Source organism: Ochotona curzoniae, unplaced genomic scaffold, assembly GCF_017591425.1.
Source record: "Ochotona curzoniae isolate NIBS_2020 unplaced genomic scaffold, NIBS_Ocur_1.0 contig_3819, whole genome shotgun sequence".
NCBI lineage: Eukaryota > Metazoa > Chordata > Mammalia > Lagomorpha > Ochotonidae > Ochotona > Ochotona curzoniae.
The window spans coordinates 58,637,333-58,662,200 of record NW_024466004.1 but is presented as its reverse complement, the minus strand read 5'-3'; the positions used below and the strand labels follow the sequence as shown (position 1 = coordinate 58,662,200).

At 35.9% G+C, this 24,868-nt stretch overlaps 1 protein-coding gene across 3 annotated transcripts in view; it reads left to right on the top strand.

Annotated features, from left to right (window-relative positions):
* REV3L (REV3 like, DNA directed polymerase zeta catalytic subunit) overlaps nt 1–24,868 on the top strand; it is a 164,082-nt gene that overhangs the window by 46,814 nt on the left and 92,400 nt on the right. For all 3 annotated transcript variants that reach the window (XM_040983897.1, XM_040983899.1, XM_040983898.1), the window contains 4 exons: nt 4,558–4,747; nt 9,239–9,313; nt 14,548–14,708; nt 18,098–18,194. In XM_040983897.1, coding sequence (XP_040839831.1) covers nt 4,558–4,747; nt 9,239–9,313; nt 14,548–14,708; nt 18,098–18,194 — 523 coding nt within the window. The remainder of the gene's footprint in view (nt 1–4,557; nt 4,748–9,238; nt 9,314–14,547; nt 14,709–18,097; nt 18,195–24,868) is intronic.

Here is a 24,868-nt window from a genome sequence, read left to right as displayed (position 1 = left end):
TCAAAAAAATCTTGGTTTGTTATGTTTGTTTTTTGTTTTTTGCCTCAAAGGCTGTGTTTGTTCTTATTGGCCTTGTTTTCTAAATTCAGTTTGACTAGTTAACAAGGGAATATCTAATAGGGGAAAGGGAGAATAGGATTATGTTTGTTAAAGGGTACAGAATTTCAGTTAGATGATTACATTCTAGAGATCTATTTACTGCTTGGTTAATTGAAGTGTGTACTTGAAAAACTGATATTAGGTCTTAAACATGCTCACCATAGAACAGTATGTTAATAATGGATATGTTTAAATTACCTCATAATGTATGTATGGCTTCAAAAGTTTATGCAAAAATGGAATTAAAAGATGAAATGTGTTTTCCAGGGAACTTTGTGATGTCCCTTCAAATCCATATATCAAAACATGTGTTGTAGACTTTTAATGTATAAAATCTTCATTTGTCAACTGTACATTAAGTCAGAGAAGGGAAGTAGTGAATATGGAGACTTTATTTTTTTAGATCAGTCTACGGTGTCAGCTAGATATAGCCAATATTCTAAATCTTGTAAGAATCTAAAACTAGGGCCCGGCGCGGTGGCACAGTGGTTACGGTGCTCGCCTTGCACGCCCGGGATCCCATATGGGCGCCGGTTCTAATCCCGGCGGCCCCTCTTCCCTTCCAGCTCCCTGCCTGTGCCTGGGAAAGCCGTCGAGGACAGCCCAAAGCTTTGGGACCCTGCACCCGCGCGGGGAGACCCAGAAGAGGGAGACCCGGAAGAGGCTCCTGGCTTCGGATCGGCATAGCATTGGCCGTTGCGCTCACTTGGGGAGTGAATCATCGGAGGGAAGATCTTCCTCTCTGTCTCTCCTCTCTGTATATCCGCCTTTCCAATAAAAATAAAATAAATCTTAAAAAAAAAAAAAAAAGAATCTAAAACTACTTAGACGGCTTCTAAGTACCATAGCTTCCATAAATTATATAAAACCTTCTTTAAAAAAATCTTGTATGTGGAACTCCCGTGGTAGAGAAAACCTCTGAGCTGAAGTCACAAGGTTGTCCTAACTAGGCCCCTGGTAAAATGTTGGAAAAAGCCGAATTTTTAGTACTAGCCACTTATCTCTGGACTTCTCTTAATCTAGTTTATTTTAAAAATAGATTTACTTATTTTTCTTGGAAAGTCAAATTTACACAAAGAAGGAGAAAGAGAAAGATCCTGCATCTATTGGTTCACCCCCACATGTGGCTGCAATGATGGAGCTGAGCTGATCCAAAGCCAGGAGCCAGGAACTTCTTCCAGGTCTCCCACATGGGTGCAGGGTCCCAAAGCTTTGGGCTGTCCTCAACTGCTTTCCCAGGCCACAAGCAGGGAGCTGGATGGGAAGTGGAGCTGCCAGGATTAGAACCGGTGCCCATATGGGATCCCAGCGCGTTCAAGGGCGAGGACTTTAGCTGTTAGGCTACCGCACCAGGTCCAACTTCTCTTAATTTTAAAGCCACTAATATTAGGATATTTTCCAGTACTTGAACCTCATCCTTACTTTAGGAGTTGGAATAGACTATTTTATCTGTAAGGAACTTTACAGGTGTCTGGCCCCACACACTTGGCATGGGATAGAGCTGGCAGAGGAAATGGCCTGTGTCTTGTCAAGATAAAATGATGCTGTTACTGAATTACAAATTGTACAGCAGTAAAAATGCTGTTTTCAAAAAGATATTGACTCTCACATTCATTTGTATACATTTCTCTTCCCATTTTTGACTTTTTAAAAACTTGTTCATCATTTTTCTTTCTGTTGTGCTTAGTATATTTTAGCATTTTTATCCTTTGTGTTGTGGTTGCTCTTCTGGGGGCAGTTCTGGAGGCAGGGGAGGAAGGCACTGAGCCATCGCCAGCTCACTAGAGAGAAGCGTGTGTTGGTGCAGTGAGTGCAGCTTGAGTGGGGCTGTAGGTCGTTTAGGATAGGAAGGAGCAATGAGCACTTTTTCCCTCAGAGCTGAGGACCGCTCTGTTCTCCTGTAACCCTAGCAGTAGTTGTGGTAATTACATTATTATTTCTTGTAATTCTGTATATAGTTATGCTAGCCTTTCTTTTAATTAGTTTTTTTTTCTCAGATATCCAAAGACATTTATACTATTCCTTTCTCCCTAATGAGTCTCTTTTGTTGAGCGTTTTACTCATAAAATAAGTATTTACTAAATGCACACTAGGTGTTTTGTGCTGAGTTCTGGAGGTACTGTGGTCATTCAAATGTAGTTTCAGATCCCAAAGAATGTGCTAAGGAAACAGTTGGGAGAATACTTCAGAAAATTTATGAAGAAGTAGAATTGAAAATACTATGAAGTATAAAAACAGTTTTGAAATAGTTGTATAGTTTTTCTGTAATGGGCATGTGTTATGGAACACCAAAATAAACCCATACTTTTAATTGCTCTTTTTCCGCAAACTTTTTGAAATACACTTTGCACAAAATAAGAGCTGAGGATTTAAGGGTAAAATAAGCCAATATTTTTAAAAAACTGAGCTTTTTAAAAAAACTGAGCCAACAAGATTGAATGCAAAGAGCCTTGGTTTGGATCTCACTGATCTGCTTTCAAATCCTGATTCAGTTGCTTAATGACTGTGTGACTCTGGGAAAGTTAACCGGTGTCATACTTGAAAGGTTTTTGTAAGTTTTAGAAATAAATAGATACGAAATGCTTAACTCCGTGCCTCCTGGATAAATCGTTTCTTCCTTTTTTCTACAATACACAGTCCAAAATTATAATTCCAAAGAATATGAAAATAAATAGGAAGGTAATTTCTTTGTCTCCTATTTCATAGATGTAAAATGTGAATATAAAATTACTAAAAACACTTTAGACACTCTTTCCTTACTAACAGATCAAATTGTAAGATGATTTCTTATAAAATTTACACAAAATTTCACTAATATATTTTAAGCACAAACCTAATATGTTAGAACTTACAATACTGCTAAAATATATCGAAACTTCAGTAATTCTGCGATCAGAATTAGATCATGAATTTGTTACCATAAGAAAAAATAATTCTGTCTACTCACTTCCCTCATTGAATCAACTTGTGTATGTCCAGAGGGTAATGTTTATAATCTCTATTCATGAGATGTAAAAATATTTGAGTAAATTCATTACATATACATTTTTTAGGATTCATTCATTATTCTAAATGAATTTCATCTATTTGAAGAATTTGAAATTGAAATGTTTAGGAAATAACACCATATGTAGTAATGAAAGAATTTTAGTGAAAAATGTTTTTTTATTCCTTAAATAGTATAACTGCTGCTAAGAATAGAAACTGGTATTGATATAACAGCAGCACAATTTTTAATTGTTAAAAATATGATAGTTTATAGGTTACATCAGAACTACATTGTAGTCCAGAGGTTAAAAGTCTTATTCCAATATGTAATACATTTTCCAGATTTACTTGTTAATTGTCATAGTTATATCATTAAAAAATAAGATAAGGTGATATTGTAAAAAGCACAAGATAGTAACAGAATTTAGAAGTTTGTGTATATATAAACATAAAGCTGTGTAATTTATATAAGTAAATATAAAAATTGATGTGATACAGGTATAAAAGTAATCCTATTTAATTTTATATAATTCATCAAAATGAAAGAGTCGCTGAGGGATAGTAAGGAAGAATCAGGAGTCGGCTTGCCAGGAGCAGCTCAGTGATAGTGAGTGCCTCTGCCTTTTCTTGCTGTTGTTTCTTTGTGGAAGATAATATTAGCATGTGCTGTGGCACTGCTTTTGTAGATTCGCATATCACTTTGTTTGTTATGGTTGTGCTTATTGTTGATGATTCAGTGCCATTTACCCTATTCTTCTGTACCTTGTCTGATACATTGGCTGGGCCTGGAGTGTGTGTGTGTGTGTGTGTGTGTGTGTGTGTGTGTGTGTGTTTCCCCTCTCATTGTGTCTCCTCTTTTCCCATTCCACCAATTAGAGAATGTAGTTATCCAGAACATCTTACAGATAACTTACCTATAGAAATTTTATTTTTTGATTTTTGTCTGGGTGGTTTTCTTTACTAATGGAGAAATTTTATTTATATCCTCCTCCATACACTTATTAGCAGAACTCCACACACAGAATCTGCTTTTACCTATTCCTTTCTTCCCAAGCTATCCCTGTCTTAGGGAAACAGAAGCCTTGGGTTTGAAAACAGTGATACCAAGTCATTTTACTAAGCTTTTCGTGAATTTATGTGAGATTCACAACACTGTCCCAAGTGATACTATAGGGTGACTTAATGAAGTATATAAAACCAGGTGGATTATGAGAGAAAAATAGTCAAATATCTGTTCACCAAAAGTACTATTGTATTTAGATCATACTGCAATTTTGTGTACAAAATGTTTTTGAAATGTTGTGGTAAAATATAGTTAGCACAGGTAACTGAAGTGTAACTGTGACCATGGGTTAATTTCCTTCACCTCAAATAAGCTGTGTTGCCATTAGGACAAAAAATGAGTTGCAAATTGAATTTTGTACTGTTAATGTATCTCAAGACTAAACTTTATAATATGTTACATTTTAGGTCAGAAGACATGTCTTCACCTGCATGGCATCTTTCCTTACCTCTATGTGCCATACGATGGTTATGGACAGCAGCCAGAAAGCTATCTTTCTCAGATGGCATTCAGTATCGACAGAGCACTTAATGTGGCTTTAGGCAATCCATCTTCCACTGCTCAGCATGTGTTCAAAGTGTCATTAGTATCAGGAATGTAAGTATATGATTATGTCTCTTTGAATTTTTATTTATTTGCATTTCTGTTGCTGTTAAAATTAGAGGAAAAATATCAGGTTGAAATGTTTTCTGTATTTTATTTCCAGTCTTGCTGTAACTTTGAAAGTAAATTTTTACTGCAGTGAAAATTAGATAAATGGTTAACAGTGGTTTGTATCAACCAGTAGGGAAATCAGAGAATATCTTATTGGCAAAGCCCTAGGTATGGTAAAAATGTTGGAGCAACATAGAGATCACATGGCTGGACTGCAGAGTCAAGGGAGAGCAGGATAACAGGCGGTTAGATAATGACAATGGAAGTCACGAAGGCCAGTGGTTCTAAAGTATGGTTTGTATCTCTTGGTTTCCGTATTATCAGCATTAACTGTTTTTGATACAGCAACCATAATATACCACTTGGATCTCCAAATCCAGGGAGCGTGATTTAACATGGTCTCAACTGTGCCAACCACAGCATAAGGTTACTCTAAGCCAGTAACTGAGCATGCAAGGGTGTAAAGGTGGATCTCTCTTTTTGGGAAGGTGGATCTCTCTTTTTGGGATGTTCTTGAGTACTTCTCAACAGCCTTGTTGTACTTTCATTTGAATCACACTGCAATAGAATTCACACTCCCTCAGATTTTCCTGTTGTCCCTGTCTCCTTCATTTGAGATCAGACCAGTATTTGGTCTGTTAATTGTACCAACTCTTTCTGACTGGCTCCTTGCTTATTTTGGCTCACAGATATTTCTCCTAACAAATTTTTTGCACACTTGTCATTTATTTACTTCTTAAGTGACTCAAACTAATACACCTGGAGCTTTAGGAGAAATACATTTTCAGTCCCATCCAAGAAGTAATGAATCCTAGTGAGAGGGTCTAGCAGTTGTGTTTTAATAAATCTTCCTAATGATTCTGATACATGCTGATGTTTGAGAATGACCACAGCAGGCTGGTCTACTCCAAATAGACTTGTTGATTTTCACTGAAATGTTGCATGATTGGGAGTAGGCAAGGTCTGACTTAAACTTGTAGCATTAGCAACTGTACTAGAGTAGATTGTAGGGGACAAGGGTAGAAGTAAGTATAGTATTAAGATTGTTTTATCGCTCTGAATAAAAATATGGTGACTTCAGGTAGACTAGTAGCAGTATAAGTGGTCAAATTTTAGCTAAAATCTGAGTCAGTATATGCTGTGTAATTGAAGTTTGTGAAAGAGGAGCCAAGGATAACTAAAAAATTTTGACACTGTAATGCTCATGAGATAGAAGGTACAGGTGGAACAGACCGGAGGCCATACTGAGATTTGCTTCTCAATATCTGTGAAATCCAAGTAGAATCCTCAAATCTGTATTCTTCCATCTTAATCTAGGTTTTCCTCTGGACTTACCATAATGTCCTTTTAAATGAATTCATTTTTTCCTGTTCTGTCTTCAGAGCAGCAAGTCTCTTCTCGTAATGTAAAGTGGATCCTTTAAAATAATTTAAAATTCTTTAATTGGTTGACCACATATATTATAATTTCCCTGGGGTCAGAGTTTGAGTCTAACAGTCAAGTTGGGGAGAGTTCCCCAAGAAAACTCACCTAGGATGATAGAGTTTCTTTTATTGAGAATTTGATATTTCTCCAATCCTTTAAGTCCTTGACCTCTCCAAGATAATTTTCTTTGATTACTTTACTTGAACTAAGATATTTTTTAATTATGCTGTGTCCTAGCCCATTCTTTGTTTCAGCACTTAGTATAGTTTGTACTTTGTTTTCTATTTTCTTAATATTTATGTGTTTTTCCCATTAACCTTTTCCATGAGGAAAAAAAGACCATGCTTGCTTTTTCATTATTGTATCCCTAAGCATCTTGTGTAGTATTATACATTACATTAGAGTTCTCCAGAGAGACAGACCAATAAGAATGTAAATATAGGAGAGAGGATTCATTAAGGGAACATACATGAACATAGAGGATGAGAAGTCCTGTAACAGGCCATCTACAAGATGGAGGCCCATTTATGCTGGTGCTATGGCTTAGAATCAGAGAAGCTGATGACATGGTTCTCAGTCCAAGGAATTAACAGCCTGGAATCAGCAGATGCTGCAGTCCTGCAATCAAAGGGTTATAAAACCTGGAGCTCTAATACCTCAGGGAGAAGAATGTTCTGGCTGCAACGAAAAACATGCTTTTTTTCTGTTGTTTTGATCTAGGCCTAAAGCTAACTGCATAGTTCCCACCTACATGGAAAGCAGATCTTCATCATGCAGTCCAACAACTCACATCTCAGTCTTTTTTGGAGACTTCCTCACAGGCACACTCAAACATAATGCTGTATCAGTTGTCCAGGTTTTCCATAATTCACTCAAGTTGACACCTAATATTAACTATCACAGGTAGCTGAATAGTACCCTATAGCTATTTTAAGGTGTATAGCAGCCGGTTCTGTGTATAAACCAAAATTGAAATGTCAATGAAGTAGTCAGAGGATGCGGTTAACAATTTGCATTTTCTAACATATTTGTTACTCAATACATGTCAATTAATTCCATAATGTTGTAAATTGATGTTGATGTTGTGGCTTTTAATTGATCGGGATGATATTCTGCCAGCTCTGCTTTCAGACCAGAGATGGTCTCCCCAAGAAACCGTTGAATTTATCTGGACAATAAGATGCTAGACTCTATGCTTACAATGAAAGAATCTTGACTGAACTTGAACTGTAATACTGCAACAAGGTGGAGGAATCCACCATGAGGGGAGGGTTTTGGGAGGGATTGGGGGAATCCTAGAGCCAGTGTCACATAATACAATGTAATCAATAAAAAATAATATAACAAAAAAAATTTTTAAATAATAAAAAAAAACCCTATCACAGGTACCTAGTAGATATAGATGGCTCAATAATTGTTTGAATAAATGAGTGAAATGGTAGTTGTGTTAGATAACATTCACAAGTGTTATCTTAATTTAAAAATTCTTCAGTTTCCAGAATTTCCACATACATGCTTAGGAGCTGGATCTTCAAACAACCCACTGAAATACATAGTCATCAATGATGAATGTTGATATATTGTGGCATTTGTTAAAGATGTTATAACTGTCAGAATAATTGGGTTTGAAAATGGACACCTAGGGCAGAGGATCAACTGCTTGATCTAATTATTTATTCTCTCTTTCTCTCTTTTCCTCACATTTTTTTCCCTTCTGGATCCTGTTTTTCCTTACCAACAATTTTGATTTCCTGGATTCCTTTATTACTCTAGTATTCCATACTTCTTCAAGGTACACAGGCTACTTTGAGTTAAAGTCTGTACAAGGTCTAACTCCCATTTCCCGAGATATCACTATACTGATCCTGGGTTAAGGAAAGTTAAAACCGTGACTTCTGGCTCTTTTCTGGGATTCCTCACCGTTCATCTGGATTCTTCTTGCAAATAGCGTCTTAGTCCATCTGAATCATTTGAGCCTTTGTGTTGTTCATGCTCGTTTTCCTTTCTGTTGGTATAGTCAAAAATCAGATGGAAGCATTTGGCACACAGTTAAGATGCTGCTTGGAATGTGTGCATCTCATAGCAGAGTTCTTGGGCTTTAATCTGGCTCTACTTTGAATTAGCTTCCTACCAATGTGCATCCTCTGAGGCAGCTGCAGTACTTGAGTCCCCACTACTCATGTAGGAGGCCTGCACTCAGGTCTGGGCTCCTGGCTTCAGACTGACCCAGCCCTGGTTGGTTTAGACATTTAGGGAGTGAAGTTGTAGATGGAAGAGCTCTTTCTGTCTCTGTCACTCTGCTTTTCAAATGAAGAGTGATTGAATTTATTTCTTTAAAAACTTAGCTGTTCATTTATAAACCAACTATGCAAGTAGGAAGATTTATTTCATGTACAATTTTATAACTTCATTATTCCTAATTACCTAATCTTTAAAATTTTTGCTGTGCATATCAGAACTACTTTTGGTACTTTATGCTGAAATGATAAAAACGAGAGCCCAGCTTATTTCATCATGCATTGAGATTCTCTTTCATGTAGTGTTTTACTTATGTGCATATAGAATATGTATTTTCTCTGTAGTAAAATTGGAAATGAGTAATAAACCTCTGAACAAGGAAAGCAATACAAGTATTCATGGAAAATTGTAGTTTTGATAGAAAAAAAAATCAGCAATGGAAGAAGGTGCCTGAGTCTATCTTGTGTATGATAACTGAGAACTATTTTTTAATAGTGTCACAGTGATTGAGATTCAGGCAGAAATAGTTTATCGCTTCTCTTTAGTCCCTGGTGTTTTCAAATGTGGTGTTTAAAAATTTTGTCTTTAATATTTCATATGTTCATTTTCCTAGTTTTGACTGAAAGATTTTAGTTTTTAACAATATTTTAATTAGGCAATATTAAAATTAAGACTGAATTAGGTCTGCTCAGCCTAACTAGGGCAGTAAGTTCCATTATTTCATCTCTGAATGATGAAAATAATTTGAAATATCTTTTTCTTATATTTCAGGCCTTTTTATGGTTATCATGAGAAGGAAAGACACTTTATGAAGATCTATCTTTACAATCCTGCAATGGTGAAAAGGTACAAAAATAAACAAAACCAACATATAAATAACTATTATCTAGGTATTTTAATAATAAAAAAGTGTATCAGGCCTGTAATTTGTAGTATTATTAAAGAACATAAAATGTACATTTATGTGTAGAAACAAAGACTCACTCCAGGGGTGGGAATCATCCAGTGCAGGCTGTCAGAATCATCAGGCCTAGCCCTGCCAAGACACCCGTGGGCAGGACCTGAAATGTAATCAGTCGGTAGCAGGCTTAGACTGAAGTTGTTCGTTTTGAATGGCCCATACATTATGTTATAAATATGCAAGTGGTCCTTGGCAGAAAAAAAGTAAGAATATTTTTAAAGTGGAGGGAACTTGATTTATGGCCCCAGCTGTATCTTTTAGAGTTTGTAGAAGTAGGTAAGGAGAGTGATAGCTTACCTGATATGATGCTGATGTCCTGCCATTCAGACCAGTTGTTTAATCAGTACTGAGAGAAACTACCTCTTCATTTTCAAAGCAAGGAGAAATTTGAGGTGCGACAAGAAGGAAAGGACTTATCAGATCTCAGAATCTTGTTTATGCCATACTAGAATTTAGTGAAAACTTGTATCCTAGTTTTTTGTTTTAGTTTTCATTTCTCCTGCCACCAATTGGTATTTCTGTCTCTAGCCTGCTCTAGCACTCAGGAGAATGTGCTTACACGCGTGCGCACACACACACCCCTGCCTCTGTCTTCAAAGGGTTTTCAGCTATCATATGGTGATTAGTAAGCTAAAAGTTGCTTTCTAGGAATGTTGAATATTGTTTTTCTCAGAATGTCATCTCTGCCAATAGGTACTAGATTCTAAAAGGTAGCCTTTTGAGAAGATACAATGTTTTTCTTCAGATTAAATAAAGACAGTAGAAGTGTAGCTTCCAAGGAAATGAGACTTTTCTGGATTAAACCAAGTAAATATTTCAGTAATCATGGCCATGATACCATCAGCAGTTATTCCTTTCACAGAATCATTAGAAAACTAAATGTATTGCTATCTGTAAATCCCCAAAATAGAACCTGACACATTGCAAGTGCTATGTATGTGTCAGCTATAGAATGCATATAAAATGTTGAAGTACACTGAGTCTCACCCGTGCACTTAGAGGATTTCCCTAGACAGCTGTGTGTGCTTCTGCTTTCCACATATGTGTGTGTATCACACTAGAATGAAACTCCCTTAGTGCAGACACTTCTGCCTACTATGTCTCTGCTAAATCCCCAATGCTTGATGTTGCGCCTAGCTCACAGTAGTAACTCTTGAATGAATGATTAAATGAATGCGTGAGCACTGTGTGCATGATTTGAGGACTAGCTTCTTTCATAGGTGACCTTTGGCAGGAATTCCGGGTTCTGGAGTTAGCATAGTATTTGCATATCTTCTTGTATACTTTAGGTCATCTCTAGATTACTTATCATTACTCATATATCTGATATAATATAATCTTATTAATTACATTGAACATACTGTAAAGGATTTTTTTTTTTCTTTAAAGATTTATCTATTTAGTTGAAAGGCAGAGTTACAGAGAAGGAGAGGCAGAGGGAGGAAGATCTTCCATTTGCTAATTCACTCCTCCAGGGGCCGCAATGGCAGGGGCTGGGACAGGCCAAAGCCAGAAGCTTTGAACTCTATCCGGGTCTACCACATTGATAAATTAGTAACTAGGGTCTATGTGTGTGGGCCCTCTTCTGCTTTCCTAGACACATTTGCAGGAAGCTGGATTGGGAGTGGGACAGCCAGGACTAACCAGTGCTCATATGGGAATGCCTGTCTTGCAAGTGGCAGCTTAACATGTGATGCCATAGCCACCCCTATACATTCTATGTGATTGTCAAGCTATATTCTTTTAGGGAGTAATGGCAAGGTAAAGGTTTGTACATGTCCAGTGCAGATGCACTTGTTTTCCAAAAATAAATACTTTCTTGTGGAGGTTTGCTTGGTTCTGAGCTATGAATCTGTAATACAAAGTCCACAGATGCAGAAACTACAGATACAGCAGGCTGCCTATACTTGCTCTCTTAATATTTACTTCTATTCTCTGTAAATTACTTGCTGTCTTGACCACACCACAGAACTTATCCAACCTGCAAGATTTTAAATGCAGGTTAAATCATAGTTCTAAGTACAGTCTTTTAAAAAAATAAGTCATTGAAGTATTATTTGCATGTCACAAAAGATACACATTTTAAATATGTGCTTTTCAAAGACCTTTTAAAATTTTTCTTACTTATATACCTATCACTGAATTTCATTTTCAGAACCTTTTTATGGCTCCCATAAGATCCTTCATATCTGTGGGTGTTTTGTTTGCTTATTCATTTTTGTTTTTTGCCTTGTTCTGGTTTTTACTCCATCCCTTCTGCCTGTTGTAGACTGTAAACCTCTTGGCTCTGGTGTTTCCCATTTTCTAGACTACTTCCCCTTTCTTTTCTCCTCTGGTCTTTATGCCTTTGAGCTTGTTTGCCAGATTAAAAACAATGAATTCAGAATTAAGCCACTTATTTAATGGCTTAGCTAAGCTAAAGTATTTGATTACTACAGGACAAAAGCAAGCATGTATATTGGTACCTCTGTAAACTCAAGTTCTTTGACTTTAGCTGGATGCTTCTCTGCCCTACTTTAGTTTTATCTAGTTAATTTCTATTTGCCATGTTTCATCCTTTTAATTCAAATGTTAAGCCCTTACTGGAGCCTTAGTTCTTCCTTTATAGAAAAAAAATTTGAGGTCACCATTCTAAAACAGGAGTTCTGAAAGTATGAACTGAAGATTCCTGACACCTTTTCAGGGAATTTATATGATCAAAATTATTTTCACGATAGTAATATGATTTACCTTCTACACTATGCTCGTTGATAGATAAATTTTCTGTACCTTGTCCTAAATCAGCATACTGGCATAAAGCTCCTAAATCTTCATATTTCCTTCTACTAAACACTGATAGTTTTTACATTTTATATATGTGTCCATGGAGATAGTAAATTTTTAAAAATTGCTTTAAATTTTTAACTTTGTATATATATATATGTATATATATGTATGTATCTTTTTAATAGTTACTTGACAAAATGAAAGCAAGAAATACAACTGTGTGCTACAGTATAATGATTGTCCCTAGGCAAGAAGTATTTATACTCATATGGTGGCTTTCACCTGCAAGCTGAACTGGCTAGCTTTTGCAAAGGTTACTCATTTAAAATGCAGAGTAACCAAAAGAGAGGAAAAGTTAGAGACATCTTTCCATTCACTGGCTTGGCCTGCAATTGGCTTCAACAGGCAGAGCTGAGCCAGGGCAAAGCATGGAGCCACGAACTCTATGGAGTCTCCCGTGTGAGTGGCTAGGAATGGAGCACCAGGGCCATCATCTGCTGCCCCAGGCACATTAACAGGGGGCTGATTTGGAAGCAGGCAGCCAGCACAGGAATCAGCACTCCGATATTAGGTGTGACATCGCAGGTACCGACCCTAACACTTTTCTAAAAGTTGGAGCATCTTTTTTTTTTTTTTTTTAACATGAAACACTTATTTAAAAAAATTAAAAAAGTGAGTCTGTCACTTCAAGGCAAATAAGGCTGTTGGTAATGAGAAAGTTTGAGTTTTCAAGCAATTTTGAAAAAGTTTCCTACTGTTAATGATTTTATAATACTTTATTGTATGATTTTTCTGATTAGATGCTATTAAATATGATAAATAATAAACATTTAGCAGTTCCATGTAACTTACCAGGTCTCTGATTTCAAAATAACAGGCACAGTGCATGGTGCAGGAAATTATACATTGGTGAAAACTATTCAGTGTGCAAGGTAGACCAATAGATTTTAATGCAGTGGGGTGTAAAAAACTCATTGTTATGATTTCAGATGCTACATTACAGCTAACCTTTAAAGAAATTAACATTTGTTGAGTTTCCAAGTAACAATCAAAGAAGAATATTAGCAGTTACTGGAAAAGGCTATTAAATTAGTATTCCCTTTTCTAATTACTATTTGTGTGGCTGAACTTTCTTCATGTGCTCCAACCAAAATAATGCATTATAGCATATTGAACAGAAGCAGATTTGAGAGTTCATCTGTCTTCTGTTAAGGGATTCATAAACATGTAGAACAATGGTTATTTTCTTAAGTTTTTGTTTGTTTTGCAAAACACAATTTTCATTAAAAACGTTACTGATGTTAACATTTAATGAGTTAAAGGGTTTTCAAATTATTAAGCACAATTTCTAAATTTCCATATGTATCTAAATAAAATAACACTATTTTAAAGTGAAGGCTTATAAGGCAGAGAAAATTTTGTTAGCTGCTAGCTATTCCTGTGACTTGTTCTGTGATGTGACAACTCTTCTTTTTTTCCTCAAAGGTTACTTATTTTGAAAGTCAGAGCTAGAGAAAGGAGCAAATTGGCCTGTTTAAAGAGGAACCAACTTTTCTCCTTTGTTTTGTGTAACTCGGACTTTCAAATAAATAAATCTTGAGGGAAACAGTGTTAATAAGCTCTGAATGGTCTGACGTCTCAGTATTTCTGCAACTCCAGCTCTCACTACAGCCCCTGATATTGGATTGCACTTTTCCTCAGTGAATTAAATTGTTAATAAGCCATGTTTTCTCTTGATCTTCTACATGTATAATTTTGCATGAACTACTCATCTTCCTCTTCAGTAAAGAAGTGCCACTAGATCACCAGGCACTTGCTTGAAGATATCCCCCCCAAACGGTTTTGCAGAAAACCTCTATACACCTCTATTGATGCACATTCTAGGTGCTTGATATACATCCTCCCATGGGAATTTTTATGTTTTTTATAATTGCCTGTTGTCTGTATTTGCTCATTATAAGGAAAAAAAGCAAGAGAGAAAAGTATTAAATCGGTAATACCTCTGAGGGGTAGATTGGGAATATTTGCTCTTAGTTTTGTGAATTTTTATATACTCTTAAAAATTTTTTTGTGATTCTTAAGAGAAGTCTCATTTGATATTTTATTTTTTCAATATAGTTTGCATTAAGTTGATCTAAATCAAAGTATTCTTCACCTGTCAAGTTTTTTTTACATCATTTAGTACATACTGTTTAGTTTAAAATTTGATTTAAACTTCAAATACAAATTCAGAGTAAAACTGAAATGAGATGTTTATCTACTATTGTGATTTTCTTACTATATTTGTATAATGATTGCTTCATTTAATATTTTATGAACAATTCTTTTAAATATAACATTCCTTCTGATGTAGGATATGTGAACTTTTGCAAAGTGGAGCCATAATGAATAAATTTTACCAGCCTCATGAAGCACATATTCCCTACCTCCTACAGCTGTTCATTGACTACAATCTTTATGGAATGAATTTAATAAATCTGGCTGCTGTCAAGTTCCGAAAAGCAAGAAGGAAAAGTAAGGTTAATTTTCATTTTCTAATTAAAGCTTTGGAATGAGTATTCTACAATCAATAATTTAAATTACATATTCACACTTCTTAAAAATTTTGTAGAAATCGAAAGAGACAGAGATAGTTGGAGAGAGAGCTTTATGTGCTGATTGACTCCTCAAATGTCTGCAGCAGCCAGGACTGGGTGAGCCAAAACCAGGAGCTTGCAATTCCATGTGAGTCTCTGAAAGGCAGAGTTTGAGAGAGAGAGGGAGAGATCTTTTTTGTCTGCTAGTTCACCACTCCCCAAATTGCTGCTATGGGTAGGGCTTGGCCAGGCAGAAGCTGGGGCCCCAGGACAGTTCTTGCTGCTTTTTTCAGGGGTATTAGCTAGCAGGAAATAGGGGAAGTCTTTTGTAATTAAACTATTTTGTAGTGAAATCCTAGGCACCCCAATATGAGATGCAAAAGGCTACTAAAGATATGGGTGCACCCATATGGATCCCAGCGCATTCAAGGCGAGGGCCTTATTATGCTATCGTGCTGGGCCCAAAAGAAGCCAGATTATTAGTACATAGAACTCTGATGTTCTTGTATTTTTTTTTTTTTTGTAAATCAAAAAATATTCCAAGCTAAAAACATTAGGGAAAATATAATACAATGGGTTATCTATGTCAAATACAATTGAGAATTTAAGAAAGATTGAGAAATGGAAAACTTCTGGAGTATGTACAGTACGTATTGCAGGAAAAACAAATAGCTTTCAAAATTTCAAATTTGGTTTTTATCCCCCCATTATGTGGAAAAACAAAATAGAAGTTTGAATTTGTGGCTCTACATAAATCATTTGTTTTATTTTTAAAAGTTAGACAACTAATGGAGTTATAATTTCAGTTTTAAAAATTATAAAGGACATTTTTACAGATTTGAAGGCAGAACTATTTGCAATTTAATTAGGGGAAATTAAAAGCAAAGAAATGTCAGTATAGTGAAATAAAATTTGTGTCTTCATTTGCCACAGAAGTGGTCTTTAGTGTATTTATTTTTGTTTAGTGGAGATAAAAGATTATAGTGAAATCACAAAAAGAATAATTTTTTATTTTGTTAAGAAATAATGCAGTTACTGACAGCAAAATTTTGTAGTAAATAAATATGTGTAGTGTAATATTAAAAGGTTATTGTCACATTGTTAATATAATTTTACTTTTTTAGAAAATTATATTTTTTAAAATATTTAATTAAAACTTGAAAATGCTTACTTGAAAAGCAAGTTTGCAGAGAGAGAATGAGATTCTTCAATCCTCTGGTCCATTATCCAAATGGCTGCAGTGGTCCAGGCGGGGCTGATCTAAAGCCAGGAGCCAGGAAATTATCTGGATATTCCACATGGATGGCAAATGATCAAGTAGTTAGTTGGGCCGTGTTCCACTGCTTGGCTAGGCTCATTAGTAGGGAGCTGGATCAGAAATGAAGCAGCTGCAGACCCGGTGTGGTAGCCTAGCGGCTAACATCCTCACCTTGCATGTTCCTTGATCCCATATGGGCACAGGTTCTAATCCCGGCAGCCCTGCTTCCTATCCAGCTCCCTGCTTGTGGCCAGGGAAAGCAGTCGAGGACGGCCCAAAGCTTTGGGACCCTGCACCCGTGTGGGAGACCCAGAAGAAGTTCCTGGCTCCTGGCTTTGGATCAGCTCAGCTCCAGCCATTGTGGCTGTTTGGGAAGTGAATTATCGGATGGAAGATATTCCGCTCTGTTTTTTCTCCTCTCTGTATATCTGGCTTTCTTAAAAAAGAAAGAATGAAAGAAAGAAATGAAAGCAGCTGGTATTCCAGCTGCTACTGATATGGAATGCCAGTGTTGCAGGTGGCAGCTTAACTCACTGTGCTACAATAGCTTCAATATACTTTTACTTTTGAAGGTGAAATGCGGGGTCCAGTACAGTGGCATAGCAAGCTAATCCTCCACAGCTCCCTGCTAAAGACCTAGGAAAGCATGAGAGTGGCCCAAAGCCTTGAGCCCCTGACTCATGTGGAATATCTAGAAGAAACTCCTGGCTCCCAGCTTCGGACCAGCCCAGCTCTGGCTGTTACAGCCATTTGAAAAATGAACCAACAAATGGGAGGATCTCTTTCTCTAACTCTTTCAAGTAAAATAAATGTTTCAAAAAAAAAAAAAAACAGAAAGTGAAATATATATATAAAGGTGAAAATTTTAGGAATCTGAATATTGTATATACATTTACAATTTTGTCCCCAATCAGTTCATGATCAGTTGTCAAATGGAAATTTACTTATTACTATAGCTTGTTAAAAATAGGCATATTAATATTTAAATAAGAACATTAATATTTAAACCAAGGGATTTTATTTTTATTACCACAAAGGCATTTTTAGCATTTATAGTTGAAAAAACCTTATATGTGCATATAAGAAACTTACAAGTACGCTTAGCAAATATGCTAAGAAAATAGATTATAGGTAAGATGAATTTTATAATGTGATTGGTAAATGAATTAGTAAATTCATTTTTTACTAAATACATTTTTTAGTAAATCATAAATTTACTAAAAATAATTTGTTACAATTTACAGAAATAATTTCTTATAAATGTTCTTTCCATACTGCAGCAAAACCTTTTATAACTTGTTTTTATTGAATTAAGAAAAATAATGATGTTGACACTTTATTTTGTCTTAATTATTCCGATTTTTAAAGAATTGAACTGGGGGTGATTGTGGATGTAAAGTCTTTGTTAATGTTAGGATTCTTTTTCATACATTTATTCAGCTCTTATGTGAAAAATTTGAATTCCCACAGTAGATTATTTAGAAAGGTGTTTAAGACTATCAAAAACATGTCACAATTCTTTAGGACACCTAAGTGTAAGTGTAGAGTCTCCTCTTCAACTGAGTATCAAATTTCATTCACATGTCTCAGGTTTCCACTCACTGTTACAGCTGTTACTTCTGGAGTATGTTGTGTTTAGTTTCTTATTTTTATTTTGTTTTATTTTATTTTTTAACCCAGGAATTTTAAAATTATGTTTAAATTAGTTTCTGCCGGAATTTTAGCTGAGGCTCATATAGCATACTTAGGAATTTAAAGTCAACCAAAATTTAATTATCCTTATTTTTCAAGTGAAATTTTAAAGTATTCCTACCATAATAGCATACTCAAATTATCATGCAGTTATTCTATAAAAATATTGTAGTGGTTTCTCTTTATATTGCAAATACTTATCATCCTGTCTTAGTTTGGAATCAGTACTCTTATCTATGTATATGTATTCCGTTGTATGTATGATATTAGATATAGTTTTAGGAACAAGTCTTATAGGATCTATGTTATTTTACTTAAAAAGTAATTAAATGTGCATTATGAGTAGAATTTATTCCCTTTTACCTCTCTATTCCTAGGTGGGACGTTGCTTGCATCTGGGTCATGCAAGGAACGGTTATCAGGAAATTCCCTTGCTGGTACTTTATTTCGGTGGAAAGAAGATGAAATACCAAGGTTGGTTAATATTGCAAAAGAAATGGAAATTTTACATATCCCCTAGTTATGATCAGAAACAATGGCTTCCATAATTTACCCTAACCTTTTATTATATTATTTCTTTTTTAAAAAAAGAACAAACTCAGTGTTAATTTTCATGTAACTACAGGATTTTGAAAAAAAATTTTGAAAATGTACCTAGTTACTACCTAATTAATGAGACAAATCTGAGATAAATGGTTACATTTTTCTCAAATGTTCATTTTTATCACACATTCTAAAATTCAAAAAAATCACATCTGTAATAAAATAGCTATTTAAATCTGAAATTGCAAATACTTTTAAATAACGGATTAAATTTCTAAATATTAAATTTTTATAGAAAAATATTGATGTATTGTGTAAAATGTGCTTATCTGTTTGAAAGACAGAGAATGGTCTTCCATCCCTCGTTCACTTCCCAAATGGCTGCAAAAGCCAAGTGCAGACAGAGTGAGGCCAGGAGCCACAGACTTCATTCTGGTCTTCCACATGGGCCCAATTTACAGTTCATAGGGTCCAGTTGCTTCAGCCATCTTCTGTTGTCTTCCAGGAAACATTGGCAGGAAGCTGGATCAGAACTGGGGCAGTGCTATGATCTGGTGTCCCCAGAGGTGGCTTAACCTGCCACACCACAATTCCAGCCACTCTTTTAACTGTTCTATTGTTGATTAGATTCAATAGAGAATAGATTCTGAATGCTTAGATTTCTGTACTGTAAAGCAGACATGTAATTCTCATGTAAATTATCATTCAGGCTTATCTACATAAAAAATGATTTCTGTTTTAGCCACAATATTGCCCGAACTTCCTTGATTTCTTTATTGACTAGTTAAATACTGGCAGGTTGGTTGTAGTTTTCCTCTTTTCACTAAGTAGATGTCAATTTTTTTAATCAGTTTTTTTTTATTAAGAGTGCAGGTTGGAAATAATTTTTAATTGTAAGTGGCTTATAAGCAAATGTGAATGTATAATTTAGATTACTTTTTTCTTTTTAAAAATATTTAAAATATTTAAAAATATTTTTAAAATATTTTAAAATATTTAAAAATATTTATTTATTGCAATTGTTAAATCTACCTCCAAACTCACACCTGCTGAATGTTGTGTCTTCTGGCACGTCTGGATGTGGCAGCAGAGGAGAATCACCATTACCTGTCTTAAAAAATAAATAAATGAAAGACTACCAGTTTGTAAGACTACCAGTTTGAGGTGGCAGGTGGTGTGAAGCTTAGTATCTCTGAAATTCTAGGAGAGTTGGAGTGGTGGTATGCCATACAGCTAGCACCCCTACCCATTTCTTTACCTGAGAGGTTTATCAAGGAGCCATGAAATCAGTGATGAATATGCAGCTTCAGATTGGTGAGGAATAGATGTCATTTTGGGGGGCATTTTTTTTAATACTATATTTTTATTTTGAATTTTGAATTGTGTGGTACAATTTCATATAGGCTGGAATTTCCCCCCAAACTCCCACCCTCCATCAGATTTTCCTCATTTTACTATAATAGTGTAGTCCTTCATAAGGAATCATAATTCTATTAGTCTCTTATTTAAATGTACCCCAACATTGTTGGTACAGACAACGTCAGGCAGTCCAGCATCCCATTGTCTACATGTGTCCAACAGTTTCATTGGGAATCCATCTTTCATCTGGTAGCAGAGATGCATGCATGTTCCATCATTCCCCCACATCTGTATATGACAGACCCCAGTACTCCTTCACTCTACATTTCCATAATTGAGAAGCCATGAGACATGGTCAACAATTGGTATGAGTTAGAACAGCCACAACAACAACAACAACATCAACAACTAATTATAGCACCATGAAAAAACACGCCACTGAGTAGCCAACACATGAGTGACAAAAAGGAAACACAAAAGTCTCTTGGGAAAATTATGCTACCATGTAATCCATGAGCCAGTGATGAATTCGACCAGAGAAAAGATATTATTTGGAATAAACAAAACTGAAATAAACATAAAAATACATGGGATACAGCCAAACAAACAGAAACAGCCAACAGAATGGGAGAAAATTTTTGTATAGTGCACAAGTGATAGGGGACTAATATCCAGGATTTACAAAAAGCTTCAGAAACCCAGGGACAGCACAAAAAAAAAAAAAACCACTATAACAAAATGGGCAAAGGAGATGAACAGACATTTTTCAAAAGAACAGATTCAAATGGCTAACAGACATATGAAAAGATGCTCAGGCTCCCTAGCCATCAGATACACAAATGAAAACCATATTGAGGTACCACCTAACTCCAATGAGACTGGCCTACATTCAGAACTCGACTAACAATACCTGCTGGCATGGATGTGGGGAGAAAGGCACCCTCCTTCACTGCTGGTGGGAGTGTAGGCTAGTGCAACCACTGTGGAAATCAGTATGGAGAGTGCTTAGAAAATTGCAAATAAATCTGCCATATGACCCAGCTATCCTGCTCCTATGAATATACCCAATAGAAGTGAAATCTGCATATGAGAAGGGGATCTGTAATCCTGTCTTTGCAGCAGCACAATCTACAATAGCAAAGACATGGAAACAATCCAAATGTGCATCCAAAGAAAAGTAGTTAAAGAAACTGTGGTACATCTACTCCATGGAATATTATTCAGTTATTAAGAAGAATGAAATTATACTATTTACAACCAGGTAGTCCCAACTAGAGACCATTATGCTCAGTGAAAAGAGTCAATTACAAAAGAACAAATACCATATGTTCTTTTTTATATAAGGAAACCAACATGGACAATGTAACTTCAATAATCCAATCCATACTGTTTTTTGTTTGGATGTCATTTCTTTAAACCAGTCTGCATGTTATTTGTTTGTGGTGTTCACCTCTCCCAGCCCCACCCTGGGTGACAGTGACATTGGGGAGGGAACTGAGGAACTAGAAACTTCCAACTCACCCCTCCTCACTGGCTCTGTCTCTTGTAACCTCCACCTGCTTGCTGTCTGCTCTGCTGGGAATATTGAGGCAGCTTTTCTTATTTCCCAAGGAGGGATACAGTCAAACTCAAGGGTAGAGTTAAAGCTCAGGGTATTTTCTAAGGGTCTGCTCTTGCCCTTGAATGGCCTTGTATCTCTTACCTGGTGGCCATACTTAGGAGTAAGGGGGCCAGAGTTCGACAGAGGGAGCCCACCAGGCAGGGCAGCACGGTGCCTGGTGTGTTCTGTTGGAAATGCAGGCAGGGCTGGGCTTTAAGGGCCCATTTGTGGTGTTTCAGGCCCCATTGCCCAGGGACTATGGTGATGATGGAGAAAATCTAGAACACACCTGCTCCCCAAATAGGAGACGTACATGGTCCTAGCTTTCATCCTTTGGTGGGAGGCAGAGGAGCCGACAGACTGTGCTGTGGATGGGAGGTGTACACATGTTGGAGGACTTGGAAGATCTGTAAATAACCAGTTTCAAGGTTATTCATGAACTAATAAGCAGTGTTCAGCATGACACAGTGGGAACACAGGCTGAATCAAGACCTTCCTGTTCTAATATCTAGACTAGGGTTCTCTCTCTACCCCCCATTTTCCACAATGAAATTATTTTTTGCAGAGCATCTCCTGCCTGTGTGGCGGGGCTCTGTCACAGATTACCAGCTCATTGCAGTGGCACTGGCCCCGGGACTGTGGCCTAGTGACCCCTTCCTGCCATGGCTACTAATGGAAACAGCAAGTGCAAAAAAGGCAATTCTGGGTGTAGGGCCTGAGCTGTGAGGAGAGCAGCAGCTGCTGTCAGTGTGACACCAGGGACTGCTCCCCAAAGATAGTTTTCTGTATGTTTAATTTATGTAATTTCAAATCCTTAATACTAGTATGTACTTCGCAGAATTTCCAAATTATAGAATTATTTGGGATGATCTAATTAAATTTATGTGGTGGGCCTTTTGTAGTACAGTTGAGACACTGGTTGGAATGCCTGTATCCCATGTGTAAGTCCTAGTTTTGTTCTTGGTTCCAGCTTCCTGCTAATGCACACACTGGGAGGCAGCAGGTAATTGCTTGAGTATGTGGTATGGGCCTGTTGCCCATGTATGAGACCTGCATTTGAGTTTCTGGCTCCTAGCTTTTGTGGTTGTCTAGGAAGTGAACACCCTGATGCAAAATATCTACAACTCCAATCCTCCCATCCCCCACCAAGTCACGGCTGTGCTCTTATGAAGGATATTTAAGATAGTTAGGTATCAAAGAAACTCATTAAAAAATGTTAGAAGTCTTTTATGACTCGTCTGTTCTATCAAAATGAGTATTGAAGAATGAAATAATGGGCAATTTGTCTGTTGACTCAATTTGCCACAATGATCAGAACTTTTTGGTATGTACAGATGTATGCTTAGTTTCTTCTCAGATATAACAGAATTGTTATTTGTAATCATTTTGTAATAGTATTAAGTTTAGAGAGATGATTATTTACCATCCTGAATTCAAGTTTTAATTTAGAGTAAAGTTACTAATATGCTACTTGCTGCTTCATTTTCTTATGCCTATGACACATCATTCTCATGCTAAAATTAGCAAAACAGCTTGACACAGACACTTTTTTCCTACTCACTAGGTCCCCCAGTTTTCAAAGTTTGCAGTTAGTAGCTTTTTTTTTAATTGTTTTGTGTTTATATGATCAATCAAATTAAAACTTATATGTAATTTGAAGCTTTTTTTAAACATATATTTGTGGTTGGGTCATACACACATAATAAAGTGTCCTTGATTGGAATAATTTTGGGAAATTATTTAAATGAAAAGTTTGAACTTTATATGTTTTTAAGAAACTCATTACTTTCAAGAGTTGAATAAAGTTATGGAAAAATGAGTAGGAAGCCAATGAAAGCACTCAGAATTGAATTTTATAATAAATACAAGACATATATATATCAGATTATTTTATATTTTTGTGTTTTTATCGTTTTATATGAAATGAAAATCTGTAATTTCATTGAATACAAATAATAATTTCAAAAGTTTTACCATTAATTAGTACTCTGTAACTGTTCATCTTACTTTTGTTCCCAGTACTAGCATCTGCTAAGTGCCTTCAAAAACAGATAGATCGTATATCCCTTTACAAACATCACATATGTGATAAGTGACAGAGAGAGCAACGAAGGTGGAAAGAGATGGGAGATGAGTCAGCAGCTCCACAAATCTGACTTGGCTTAAATTGCCATATACTATGGAACATACTTGTTATGTTTACAAAGTATTAAGTTCACAAAAATCAAGAGGTTATAGTAGAAATCTCAACCTGATAATCCAGAGTGATCTAAAGGAGATTTTCAAAAGTACAGTTATCTGAGCTGTGCTCTCAGAGATTGCAGTCTAATAGATCTCCTGTGTTAAATTATGGCTAGAAATGTTCAGAAAGGCACACTTAAAAGGCATACTTATTTTATTACTATTGTATTGGTTTCTGACCTTTCATGATCAAAGTGAATGGGCTACTACATGTATTTGTTGACTCAGTATATTTTTTTATACTTAACTCTGTGTACAGGAAACATTTTTAATTCTGAAAACTATTTCCTCTCCCCAGGAATACCTCTTGCTCTGAATGTCTGGAGCAGTTTTATAATAAGGACAAAAAAATTTAGTTGTAAATTTCTACTGTGAGATTATATTATTTCCTTTATTGACATAAATGTACTACTACCTCTAGGATATTTATTCATCCTTGTCATTTTCAGTGTAACTTCAAATTATGCAACTTTTGCATAGAAGAGGAAACTAGCTGATGATAAATTATTTTATCTGGGACTTTCATCCATAGCAAGATAGATTTTGTTAGATTATATGACTAAAAAAGATGATCTACATTGAGAATTATTTTTATTCTGGAAGGTAAAAATGTTGAGATAGGTTGGCTGACATGTCCCTTCTCTACCCATATGTGTCCCTACATATATGAAAGTGTGTTTGTGAGAGTATTTGCATTTTAAAAATTTTCACCTTTAATAAATTAATTTCTAATGTTACTTCAAAATTCCCTCAGACATAGATATGAAAAATGAACATTGCAAGTGTTTCAAATCAAATTGAAACATGGCACTTTCAAGTAAAATCATGGATTTGGTTTGTTTTAGTAGGACATGTTATTTTGAATTGAGTACACTGGAATCCATGCTAGATGTTTTCTCTTTATTCTGTCATTGAAGGACATGCGGTATCTTTAGAAACTTCTTTGACTGCAAAAAAAAAGAAAGAAGCACTTTTGAATTATAGAACGTTAGTGGAAACACCTTTCTGTAGTTCCCATAAAAATTAATGACTTTGTGATGGCATCACTTTTCTTAGCTAGGGTCCCACTGTTGGAACATTCTTGTGGTTTGTGGATTCTGTGGTTAGCTGTGCATTTTGAAGAGTCATCCAGCTCAGCATTAGTTGAGGGTAGGAAGAACAGTGCCATTTGCTACTTTTCAGTGTGCTTGCCTTCCATTATCTCTTGTTGTACGTTCTTTCCCCATTGTTTGAAAGCTATCTGTGATTGTAAAAGAGGAAGCCTCTGGGCAACTGATTACACATGTGTGTTTTCTTATAGCCTATGTCATTCTGCCCTGGGTATGACCATATGCTAGAGCAGTGTATTTTCCTTATATATGTAATGAACCAAACATGAAGAATATATAGCAGATCTTTTTCTAAT